Source organism: Cupressus sempervirens, chromosome 10, assembly GCF_028749045.1.
Source record: "Cupressus sempervirens isolate cs-2001-9-10 chromosome 10, ASM2874904v1, whole genome shotgun sequence".
Classification (NCBI taxonomy): domain Eukaryota; kingdom Viridiplantae; phylum Streptophyta; class Pinopsida; order Cupressales; family Cupressaceae; genus Cupressus; species Cupressus sempervirens.
The window spans coordinates 843,381,150-843,395,080 of NC_143127.1; the positions used below are offsets into that span (position 1 = coordinate 843,381,150).

The 13,931-nt window shown below is 31.5% G+C and overlaps 1 protein-coding gene across 1 annotated transcript; it reads right to left on the reverse strand.

The window, feature by feature from the left end:
- Positions 1–10,402: 10,402 nt before the first annotated feature.
- Positions 10,403–11,103, reverse strand: LOC149536617 (protein LURP-one-related 11-like). The gene is made up of 2 exons (XM_089806681.1): positions 10,852–11,103; positions 10,403–10,756 (listed from the first exon to the last, which is right to left on the reverse strand). The coding sequence occupies exons 1-2, from the start codon at positions 11,101–11,103 to the stop codon at positions 10,403–10,405; spliced, it is 606 nt and encodes a 201-aa protein (XP_089662807.1).
- Between the last annotated feature and the right edge of the window lie 2,828 nt (positions 11,104–13,931).

Here is a 13,931-nt window from a genome sequence, read left to right on the forward strand (position 1 = left end):
CTCCATAATGACTAAGAGAGCTTAATTCCTATCGAAGCATCATTTTTTCTATTGATGGATGTGTTTGACTATGCCATGGGTGGTGTATGTTTTCATTCAATTCAATTTTGCATTGGTGGTGGTTGTTAGCATTTCCCTTTGGGTCCCCTTTTAATTTCAATTTTTTGTCTAGTTTTTTCTTTTAGTAGTAGTTATTAGTTTCTAGAATTTATTCCTTATGGATTTCCATTTTTTTTTCTATTGCACTTGATGTTATTTATTTGTTAAGATTGGCCCTATCCTAGTTCATCTAATCGGATCAAAATATGGTGCTTGCAAGGTAATATATGAATGTGACAATTAATTTTTCTCTTCCTTATAAAATTACTCTAAAGTATTGATTTAGAGTGTAGGAGAAACATATTTAATACACGAATATCAAGGCCATTTGTTAACTTTACAAAATATATGATAAATTAGGTGATTCTTATGAAAAGAAAATTTCCTCAAAACTATAAAGGAGGAGGAAACAAGAGTCTCAAAACAACAAGGTTCAAAGACTGGGTAAAGTATATATTTCAATATATGAAAAAACTTCTCAAGGGAAATAGGGGAGATAAAAAATTAAATTTTTTTGATGACTATAGTAAGAAAATTTTCGAAAAGGAAAAGAAAATGTTACTACTTCCATGTCAAAGAAACAAACTAATTTTGTCAAACATCCAAAAAAGTCTCTAGAGATGCATAATAGATCTAAATCAAAATAGATAAAGGAAGTTGTAATACAGTAAATCTACAACCAATTTACAAAATAAGTTTGGGTAGAGACTCTAGAAATCAATATCAAAGGATGATGAAGGATAAATATAAGTCCCAACAATATGGTTTCTTCAATCAATCTTATATTAAAATTATGAAGTAGCTAAAAATCCTAGAGAATATCTTTTCAAAGATGGAGAATCCTAATTCAATTAAAGATTGTAAAAAATATCAAATGATATTTTGTTAGTAATGAAGACTCTGATAGGCCTTATTTTCACTGTGCCAAAAATTTGAAAATTTATGGTGAAAATAGCTTGAACTGTGTTGCATTGTTAGGGTTTGTCATTATAAGTTTCTAGAATGAACCCTAGCCTATTTTTACCCTCACCCAATGTGGAGAATCTTTCCCTAGTGCAATAATGTGATATCCTAAGGTTGTGTCTTCACCCTTGTCATGAAAAAATTAATTAAAATCCACAATCATTTTTACCCTTACCCTAGGTTTTCTTTCAAGTGGGATATTTTATGTCATTAAATCATGTGATACAATCTTATAATCAAGGATTAGGCATCTAATTTTAACCTTAAAATATACCTCTCCCAATGCTACAATGTAAGGGTTAGCAGGGGACCATAGGGGTAATGTGCTGAGTCTCCCAATCTTAAGATATGTTAAATGGTCGTACCATCGCTAGTGTTCAAAATAAGGTCTCCAATCTTAAAATTCACCTTCTATTATGTTATCTTTAAAAGTGTTTGATTGAAGGGTTTTCAAATCAAGGTGTACGATGTTACAATAAATAGGTGATCTTGGGTTTGTAAAGGTAGAAATGGAGGCTCTCAACCATGTGATAAAGTGGTGATCATAAGATCACAAGGACATAGAACTTCAAAGGGTTGGGGAGAGTTCTAATCTTATGACAAAGGGGAGATCAAGACATCGTAAGGGTTTTCAAGGTGACCTTTGAAGATATGAAAAGGATTATGATTGTAAGATCATGGAAGCATATTTTTAGGTGGCTGATGTAATGATAGAGAAGAAATCATAAGATAAAAATAATAAATCAACGTAGAGCAAGGTGCATTTGCATAAAGTTTTGAGGCACATGGTAGTTCATGTCTTTTGATGTTATGAGAGGTAGTAGATCATAAGAACTCTAGGTCAATTCAAAGGCTTTATGAAGCTATGAAGCAATGCCGATCATGAGATCATGAAGATGACATTTGAAGCTTTAATGTTTATGATGAGAAAAGGATAACTATCATTGTGTTGTCATAGATCAATGATAGTAGCTAAAGGTAACCTCTGATGTTATGAAGTTAGTTGAGCAACTATGATCAAGTGGTCATAAGGAATTAAAAGTGGAGATACAATGTTACACTAAAGTCATGCTCCTAACATCATAAGTGTTTGAAAGGTAACTGTTGAAGTTATGAAATGATCTAGTAAACCACGATTGTAAGGTTGTGAGGCAAAGGAAAGCAAGATAAGATGCTACGAAGGGGTTTATTAACTACTTAGCAAAACTTCATGACGCTTGAAAGTGTTCACTATTTTCTAAGTGCTTTGATTTTAAGATACACCATGTCTCATGAGATTATAAGAGATTCAAGGGTAAGTTCTAAAGATACGATAAATTTTATATCATAGGATCATGAAAGCCATTTTCAAGGCTTATGATAATGCAAAAAAGGTTTGAATTCAAAGGATTGTAGGATCGTAGAGCCAATTTCCCCATCTAAGATGATAAGAAGAGCTCCTCTTTCATAGTGTATTATAAGATTGTATACCCTAGTTTGACATGAAAAAGTAAACTTTACTTTTGTGAGATGGACTAATGAAAAAATTCCCATGACCAATGAATTTTGAGTAAAGTACAAAGGTTCTTGAGTTGGATAGTTATATGGATGCTCAATTCAAGCTGACATATAACACTGAATTTAAAGCTTGAGCATGCATAATATCAATGCACAAAGAACATTGATGAAAGTACAAACAACATAAAATACTCCATAATCTAGTAATCTATTACCATTTTCTAAGAGAAGAGATTTTAGAGTAAGTGCACAGTTTTTAGTGTGAGCACATTATTATTTTCAGAGCTAGTTACAAATTTTTTCTAGTTTTTCAGTCTACTCTAAAGATGTCTAACAAAGAAGTAGAAGAGATTCAAGCTTCATAAATGGAATTTTAGAAACTTCAGCTTCCAAGGGAGGAAAAACTAGGAAGAAGAAACCTAATAGGTTTGTTGAAGAATGGGTCTAATTTTTCCCAGAATCCTCTAATACCATCAATGCAAATGATCATGATTTCAAAGATCCTTATACATTTTGCAGAGATGTTACATGCCCTGGAGTTATTGGTTATAAAATTTTTAGATACTTATATCACAAGAGAGCAGAGAAGATCCCTGTTTGCGATCCTTGGAAGAAAAATTTGGAAAAACTAATCTTTCCAGAGGTCTTTGTAGATGTTGATTTGGTAAAGCCCTTAATCAAATCATATAATTTGGCCACCAAGTCATTCCATAAGTGAGATGGAATCATTTCATGCACACTAGACCATGCCTCTTCCATTGAAGCATTTGGATTAGATGGTGCTATGAGTGAACCAGTAAACTTGGTTGACTTGTAGGAGAAATTTGAAACAAACACCAAAGCTTACATAGGGAAGTCTATATAGAATATTCCCATGGACCTAAAGCAAGTGGGTGATTATCCTAAAATGTTGGACAAGAATATGCCTTTGGAAATGTTCGAGGACTACTTTATGAAAAGAGTGTATGGTGCCCACAAGGTAGTTGGAATATATGGAACTGACATTTTTTATAGAGCCTAATTTATCATTGCCAAAGATGTGCAAGAATCCTAGCATGGTGGAGAATATGACTATGTTAAGTATATTCTAAAGAAAATGAAGTAGAATATCAGAGTGACATAGAGTGGAGAAATGGGAAACTTCAAATTCCAACATTACTCATTACTGATGCACATGATCCTATATAAGAATGTGGGCTATATAAGCCCAAACTTCATTAATCACACATCTGATGCCAATGGAGAGCTGCCAATTCATCTATGGACATGGGTATGCAATAGTTCCTATCACTACTCTCATTCTATTTCATTTTTCAATAATTTAGATATATTTATAATGAAAATGTTAGACCCAAGCTATTTTAAAGAACCTTAGGTATTGAAGAGATTTTTAAGACTAGCCCTACTCTTAGAAAATAAAAGATTAGATCACAATTGGGGAGATATCTTTCTGGTTTCCTACCTTTTTCCTTATGAGATTTTATGGTTGTCCACAACCACCCCATGTATTGCCAAAATTCATTTCCCCTAGACTACCCATCATTGAATTCAAGTGGTATTTATTCATGGTAAACAGAGAGTATGTATTACCTAAGGTGCATAGAGGAACATTCTTATGTAGGTGCTTAGGGTAGGGGTTTTTCAATTGGAAAAGAGTCCCTTGATCAAATTCATTCTTTCCTCCACCACTATAATTTATCAACTAGCCCTTATAGGATGTATGACCCTGATAACTGGATGACGAACACCCTCAAGGAAATAAGAAATTATAAGCGACCAAGTACCGAGGAGTTTCCCCTTGAAGACCTCATTCCAAACATTGTTGCTAAGGGGGAGGCAACTGAAAAATTGTCCAAATTTGATGATGTTCTAAGGGTAGAAAGGGAATTGAAGAGAATAGATCCAAACTTCCAAGGTGTATGTCCCTTACCCATAGAGGATAAGAAAGATGGTGTTCAACTGTGCTGAAATTATGGCACAGATTCTAGTATAACCACTTGGAGAAGAGGAAAGGGTGAATGTTGATAGCCTTGAACTTGATGTAACTTTAGAGATTGAAGAATATGATCCTTTTGAGGTATCATGGATCACCTAGAGAAATAAAAGGTAGAAGGTAGTGCACATTCATAAGAAAGTAATATAGATGACACTGTATCTCTTGCCTAGTAAAAGTCAATACTTTGCTAACTTGAGACAAAGTTACATCCAAGATAGAGTCATTGTAGTAGAAAAAACATTGAATAAGATGGAACTAGCAGCAACAAGGTTGGATAATATGATTATCCAAGCACAAAAATTCATAAAAGATGATGAATTCATCAAATCTTTTGAATTCAATAGCTTCTTGTATAAAATTAGAGTGAACTAGTGTTAAAGATGAAACCAATAAAGTCAAATGAAAAGAAGGAAGAGTTAATTTAGGAACTACATGCTTATGATCCTAAAAGTAAATTAATGACTCTTGAGGAGTCAAGGGATCTAGTTAGAGGAGTGGAGTGCTATTGGTACCTAGTTGGGATTTGGAACAAGCATTTATGCTTAACTAAATCGGAAGATAAGAGAGTGCCATCTCATATGAGGCATATGGTGCTGGTGGACTATAAAGAGGATTAGGATTCAACATGGACACTAAAGCCTTAGCAGTATGGAGCATGGATCCTACATTAAACAAGCCCAAGATGATGGATGTGCAGAGCACAAAATAGGGTAATATGATTGTGTGGATCTTACAGGGTACCTCTAGTATAGATATCTTCAAAGCCTTGAAACACTTCTCATTTATGAATGAGGCCAATATAGAGGAGATAAAGACAAGGTTAGCTAAAGCCTTCAATGACTACATTGATGTCAAGAAACTCTATGAGGATGAGCTCGAGAAGAACCATGTTTACAAGAAGAAAATAGGAGAGATTGCTCGACTAAGTTTTAAGGATAGGAAAGTAAAGTAGCATCTCTCAGAGAGAAAATATCAAATGCAGAGAAAATGACCACTACTAAGTAGAACAAGGAACATGATATTCAAGAACAACTAGCTAAGTTCACTACAGAGACAACTACATAGATAAATGAGTTAGAGGGAGAGGATACACATCCTAGAAGAATGAGCATTTATGCTTCACCAACACAACAAGGTGATGAGGTAAGCATAAGTGTCCTTAGATGTATGATAGGCCATAGAGTTGAAACTCTGAAGATTATATCTCAACAGGGCCATACATTATATGATTCTTTACAAGATGCTAAGCAAGTTTGTAATGAAGCATTTGAACGGCTATCACCCACATTCAATCTTTGGGGGCCATAATTTCCATTCTTAGAGAGTCTTATTATGTTGATGGGTAAAAATCTAGATTTTCCCAATAAGATTATTATAGTAAAGGAGGGCCTAGAGATGGTAAAGGAATTAATTTACTCCTTTACTAGAAAAATGCAAATAATACATGGAAAAATGAAAGTTTTATCGTAGGGATTTGAGCTCTTTATTTCACCCATTTTGGATACAAATAACAAGTTGAGAGATTTGTAGGAGTGGTATGATTCCTTCAATGCACTATTAACTCAGGAAGCTACAACAATAATTTTTGAAGATAATAGTGATGTCCCATTCAATAATTTGATTGACTCCTTTTTCAAAGTTGAAATAGATTTAAATAAGTTTTTAGTCGAGTCAAAATCTATAAAATATGTTAGGTGGATTAAAGCCACAAAGGAATTAGAAGAAGTTAAAACAATTGATGGCCCACCAAAAGAGAGATCTATTTTTAAGAAGTAGTGGGAGTGATTAAAGGTCTGCCAGTAGGAGGTAGTTGAAGATTTACTTTCTGAAGACTATAGAGGATAAAAGGATTAAAGTTAAATCTCCAACAATAAATAGTCACCTACTGACTTTATAACTACTTCCTATTTTTGGTTCAAGTGTAGAGGAATGTCTTAATTGTAATTTTTTGTACATGTCTTGCCACCTTTCTTTTCCATTAGGGTTTTGACATGTGTCCTTCTCCCATCTGAAGCTTGTTGCAATCTTTTATAAGGATTTCTAGGATGTGGAGTAGAGGTTGAAAGTCTATAGAAATTTTAGTTTTATGTCATTTACAGTTCATCCAATTTTGTGAATTATATGAATACATCCATTCTTGTAAACTTGAAGCTACAATGAATATGAATGATCATGTTGTCATGTTCTGAGTTATATTTGAAGACTAGAACAATATTTATTTTGTTCTCAAAAGAAAATTAATACAAAGTAAGTTCTGCATATCTTTGTCTCTGAGTTGTGTCTCCTTTCTTGTATATATGTGACCTTGGGATGTAAGTGAACAAAGTTCTTTTAGTTTAATGCAATTCAATGATGAATTGTATGTCTCTTATTGAATTTTTTTAATTCAAAGAATTTAAGTAAACACTTTTAGTAATTGATAGGGTTTTGGGTATATGAGAGAGATATGGTAAGAATGAAATTCAGAGTTAATTGTTGACAAATTTAATTGCAAGTCAATTAAATAGGTCTAAAGTGGTTAGGTTTGACTCTATTTAACAATGGATAAGGGACCAATCAATTAATTTCAGTTGCAAGTTGGTGGTTCGTATGGTTGTAAAATACATATAACAATCAAAAATCAAATTTTGATTTATGTAATGAACTACCAAAATTGTTGGTCAACACTTATTTGTGATAGGTTTCCTTCTTGTTATAACTTGCTATTGTAATCAAGGAGTTTATTGCAAATCTAAGAAGAAATTGTGACCGATATTTGTTATAGGGGATAGGTTTGAAAGAAATATTAGTGAGCAATTTTCTAAAGAGAAAATCAAAATAATCAGTCACTCTCCACTCTTGGTCCTATAGAGCCTAAAGAGTAGAGAGTCCTTTGTTCTCTTTTGAAGTTGGTCTAGAGCTATGATAAATCTTGTTGAGTATGGGATCTAGCTAGTTCCTAGGGTTGTTTTTATCTCTAGCATCCTAGTATTGGGTTTAGAGTACTTGGTAGTCCAAAAAAAAACCAATAGACTTTTTGGTAAACAAATTCAAATAAGAAAAAGAAAATCAAATGGAAAATGGTGCCAAATTCAATAAAAGTTTTAGTAGGGTTTTTATTTACTCCTTATCTTTATTAGGATTTGGATCAAATAAATTTTTAACCCCTTCTATAAAGAAACTATAGTAAACTATTAATGAAAAATGGGTTCATACAAATGATAATTCAAAGTAGTACTAGGAAAAATTAGATATAAGAAGAGAAAATATAATTGGGCTATTATTACTACTAATATTAAGAAACATAAATTTAATGCTAACATCTCTTTCATTTTTAGTTTAATGGGTAACATTGTGAAGAAAATCACTTTTTGCATTTCCACAAAAACGACTAGATTGAGGTAGAATGCAAAGACAAAGAAACATGACAATGAGGATGAGGAGGAATCTCACAATGATGATGATGATTACTAGCATAAGCAGCTCCACTTTTTCTCAAATAATTAGAAGATTATCTCTAATAACAGTGACATTTAATTTACTTTTATTTTAGACTCAGGTGTTATGCTAAGGTGTTTATGGTTTCTATGGTTAAACATTTCTTCATGTTGATTTTCTTATTACATTTTGATTAGTATGAATTAGGACTCTTTGACTCCTTTTATAATTAAAAATGTGTTTTTTTTAAAATTTTTTTTGCTAAAATGATGAAAGAGAATAGTATAGATTATAGACATAATGATGTTAGATTGGGCAAGTGGATAGAAATGAACTATTTTTAAAAAAAAATTAATTCTTCTCAGTGTTTCATTTTTGTGTCTTTCAATTGTAGTTCCTAGTAATGTTGATATGTTATTCGTTGTGTTCAAGGCCTTCTCCATACCATATTAATAATGAAAATGCAAATTCTCTAAGAGAGAAATACAAGTATGATATAAAAGTTGTGATCTAACATGAGATAAATAGAAAGCCCTAGAAAATGTTTTATGGTCAAGAAACACAAGATGCTATATATTAAGAAAAAGGGTAGAGCATTCCCATTATGGTGCTGGAGAAAGTATTTTTGGATAAATAGTGTCTTAATTTTGCATCTTTATGAAGATATTATCTTGGAATATTAGAGGACTTGATAGTCATTTTACCCAAAGCCTTATTAGTAGTTAAATTGTTTAGAAGAATTTAGATATTTCACTCATTCAAGAAGCAAGGATGACAAATTCAAATTTTTCAAATTGATAAAAAAAAATTGGCTTGATATTGACCTATATTTGATCCTAGATGGAAGAGACTTTGACTTGCTTCTACTTCAAGTGAAATCCTACTAAATTCAAGGGGTTTAAATATTTTGGTTATAAAATAAATTCTTATGGTCTCCTTTTAAGATCTCAAAAAATCTGTGAAATGGAATTTATAAATATACATGCCCCTATTTCAAGATCTACAAGGAAACAATTTTTAGATTCGTATATATCCCTAATTTATAGATGATAAAAAAAAAAATATTAATAGGAGGATATGTAATACCCCTTTATTTCCCACTAAGAAATTATGAGATTTGGATGACTTCTTAGTTATATTATGGTTCATTTTATAGTCTTTATCTATATTTTGAGTTTGATAGATATTCACATTTGAGACTTCATGTTTACTTGGTTTGATAGTGCACAAGTGCAATAATCATATACGAGTTTAGCTTGATACATTATTAATATCAAATGATTGGATTATTCTTCCTAGTGTCTCATTGACAAAAATCTACAAGACTAGGCAAGATAATGATGCATTTCATTTTAAAAGAGGAGAACAAATCTCATAACATGCCCTTTCCCTTCAAATATGAGATCATGAGGGTTTGTTACATATAAGTTAGAGACTTTGTTTAAGTGGAGCTATCATTGCATTGATGACCTAATATACTACTTCACTAAGAAGCATTATACTTTTAAAGAGAGGTAAAATGATGAAACACATTCTCTTTAGGAAACAATTTTACTATAAATGAGGTTGTGTACAACATACTAATAGAAATTCAAGTAAGTATAAGAATTGGAAATATTCTATTATAGTATTATGCTAGAGAGAGAAAAGGAGTAAAAACAAGAAGAAATCTACTAGAAAAAAAGACTAATAATTCAATTGTTAAGTAAATGATATAAATACACCAAGTTTTCTTTGCTGCATAATAAAAAATAGAAAAAGAGTTAAAATTCATAATTAAATAAGTCCCCCAATATTAATCAATGAACATAATCTTGTATGATAAGTTTCTTCAATAAAATAATAACCTTAGATTATAGCTCTACATATTTTAATTTCAAATATCATTTTTCAACTTTGCTTTTAATATTATATAGCTTAATGATTAAAGAATTTCATCCTTAAAATGTTTAAAATTTTAAAAATAAAATACTTTCTAGTTTGCAAACACGTAAAATCTTCTTAAATATAGAATATTTCTCACAGCTGTTAGAAAATTTTGAAAAAATGTTAAAACATGAATTTGACAAACTCCAAGTATAAATATGCCACCATTCATTGCAGACGACGTCATGAATGTACATTGTGAGATTGAATGTAATAAAAACAAAAACAATACATTTTCTTCGGCCATTTCCCTCTATTTTTTCCTGTTTGCTGCTACTATTCAGTTTTGCACACATTATTTGGACCTATTTTTACAGGTCGTCCAAATTGCACTGTGAATTTATTTTAGGACGAGGATTCAGAAGACAATTATCCAAAGTTAATTGCTACTAAAAATGTAGAAAGTGGGGCTTTACATAAACTCAGAATCCTTTGGACCACAAACCAGGCTCTCTGCATTGAATCTTCACATTCTATCTTTTGAAAACATGTTACTATCTTCTCTTAGCTTATCTGGTTAAACATGATAAGCAGCCCCATTACAAATGCCTGATCTACTCCCTCTTTGATAACAAGGCTCAAAACATCATTCCCCAGCATTATGTCCGATTTGGCTTCCTTTCGCTTTATCTGCGCTATGATCTCTCCAGAGGTACTCAATATTTTACACGATGCCTTGCACAATGACCCTTCCATTTGGTAATCAAAACTCTTCATTTGTCTACTTCCATCCACAAATACGTTGGCCCTGGTTTTATTTGAAAAGCCGAAACACTTTGTAAGCCAAAACGTGGGCTTATTCGACTCCTCTCCATCTTCTGATCTGAATGCTTCCCATATTTTCCTAAAAGTCCATTTCTGATGATAGATCCAAACAAAAATGTTAGTTAGACCCCATCTAAGATGATTAATTTGATGGGAATAATCTTAATAAGATTAAGGAAGAAAAATACCTTGCGCTGCAACGTAAGAAGAAGTTGGCCGGCAGAATCCATGAGATATACTTGGCTTTTCACATTGGATGCATAGTTATCTACTCTGAAGACCAAATGTCCCATTGAATCGAAAACAGTAAATCCTTTACCACTAAATAAGAGGGACTTCGTCCAAACTGTGAAGTGGGTGGAGGAGTAATTTGAACAAAAGCTTTGATCAATACAAACATGGGGTGATGAGAGGGAAGATTGAGGATGAACTTGAGGCATTCTTAAATTACCTCAAAGATACCCAACTGTTCCTTAGTAGAAACCTAAAAGAAGGAAACGCTTTAGATGATTTAATGCTCTCGTCGTTGCCATTCTTATAAATATCTTGGAACCTAATGATGTGAGGTTTCAGACTGAATTATGCCCCGGTCACCATTAAAAACATGGAGTACACGTTTGTAATTATGTGAGTCTGCATGTAGAAATGGGGACCTACCAAGTCATCGCGTCCTGCATGTCTCTTGGCTTTTGTTAACACTCTCAACCTCATCGCGTGGTATTCAGACTAAAATATATATCCAAACCTTGTGTGGATAAGGAACCCAAATGGACCTCAACACGTTCACCTAACATTGAAACACCAATTCCATTTTATACACGAGGGTGGTAAGCAGGCCCAGGTTGTTGGGTGCAGGGAGACAGTTTTAGTTTTGTGGTTTATTTTTATAACAAGCATTTGTATTTAAATAAGTGTTGACTGATGTACTATTGTAAAGTTATTCATGTAGCTTAAATATCACGTATTAATATTGAGATGATATTTCTAGACTAAAAGTTGAAATAATTAAAGATAACTTATTTTTACAAATTTAATTTTTTCTTTAGTGTGTAATGTCGAAGGTTAGTTATAATTGTCTTAAATTTTATTAAGAATTTTGATGGATAAATATTATGAGTTTGTCAAAGTATTATAAAGAAATTACTATTCTATATGCATTAATGTCTTTCGATTTATCTTCTCCTTTACAAGATTTTAATCATGTCATATTAAATTGTAACAATGAATAAAATGATTTGAACAATATTTGAAGTGATCACTTGTTAGTAATTTTTAAACTAATGTAAATTTGTTCATGTTGTCACAAGACAATACCATCAAATGATGCACACATATTTTTTTTTGTCTTCCATATGAAACATACTTCATGGTCAAACAAGAAAATTGGAACAATTATTCTAAATTAATATAAATTTATCATTGCATCAAATTTATTATTTTTTTCAGAAGCATTTTTTACCCCATTATAAAATGCTAAGAAAATGAAAACAGTGAAGAATATGATCTAGAAGAAAATGCACTCCAATCAATTCTATTTAGAGGGTGGAGAATAATTAACAACTATATTGACTATCTTTGAATACTACTAAAAATAGGAATGTAAGTACATTGATTATTCTTGATTGTGATTATGACAAAATTTTAAATTTTTTTTCCATCTAAACTACTTATATTAAATATACATTAAGTACAAATTATTCTTTACACAAACTAAATATATTCTTTTAACGAATTAACACCTTTTCAAAATGTTTAATTGTTTGATATGCTAAAACTATTATAGTCAATGAAGTCATGTCCTTTTGAGGTGTTATTTTAAACCTTTCAAATGTTCTAGAAAAATAGAACATCTATTTAAATAAATACTTGAGAGCTTAACATTATTATTGAACCATCTAGTTGACCACGAAAGAATATTATGGCCCATATTCATGAACAATGAAAGAAATATATATAATTAAATAGGAAGCATGTTATAAATAAAGATAGATCTTGATACCCTATTGTAAAGCTTCCATTTTGGTACAATATCAAGTGATGTTAGAAAAGTTTGAAGAATTACACCTTACACTTACTTTCTTAAGTTTGGAAGGAACTATTCTTTTCTTAATCCAATTTTCTTCAAATTAGTAAATCATTCTAGTTCATGAGACCACATATCAATAAGAAATTTGTTCAAGCACTTCTCATGCCTTTTTGATGCTTTTCTATTTCACTCACATGTCTAGTATAGAGCTTTAATATGGAAAAAAGTGGGTTTCATTATTATTTATGATACATGCGCAAATGATGGTAAAAAAGGTTCTAGAACTTTTCATCCTTTAAACTTTATGATTACATATACTTTATAGTGTCATAGGTTTTCTTAACTAGCTCTTTTTGTATATGTGTTGGAATGATCCAATACATGAGGTGGTTAAGCCCTTGTCACAAATCTTGGGGGAACTAGTGAAAAAAATTCTAACAATTTCCCCCTTAGCATTACCTAAGGATCTAAGGATTTGAACCTATGACTAGGCTCTAATACCACATGTTAGAATGAGGTTTTCATTGCACCAAAAGACTGATCTGCCAATGAAAAATGCAACCACTCAACTTATAGTACACAAGAGACAGTTAAGTCCTTGTCATGAATCCCGAGGGGAGCACTGAACAGATTTCTAACAATACCATCTATGATTTGTATATTCCACATAAAAATTATTTTAAAATTTGGTTGAATTTTAGCTTTGATAAAAAAATGTATAGAATGTAGTGATTCAAAATAGACACAAACTTCTAAGAGAGTATACAGACAAAAATGTTAAGAGAATAAATTATAGCTAAGGATCTAGATATAATCATAACATGAATAAATAAAATAGATAAAACAACATGCAATAGTATGCACTTTATAATCAATCTTATCAAAACATGCTAAGTAGTACATAAATTATTAATTAAGGTTTAATTACTATATTTTTATAGACGAACTAAAACAACAAGATAAATCAAGTGACAAATGGTATAAAAGTTAAGGAAAATTCTATGAAATATTTTAAGGACTCTTATTAGGATTTGAATTATTTGGATGAAATTGTTGAGGAAGAATGGACTCATACAAATTGATAACTTCAAAGAAACACAAGGCACATGTGGGGGGAGAGATTATATAAAGTAGATCCTCTTAGAGATAATTTTTTTTCTAGATGCAACTAGGTGTGTAAGCTCAAGTAAATAGATGAATCCAAAAAACCATTTTAAGGTATAAAAGAAAAAAATAAGTTGA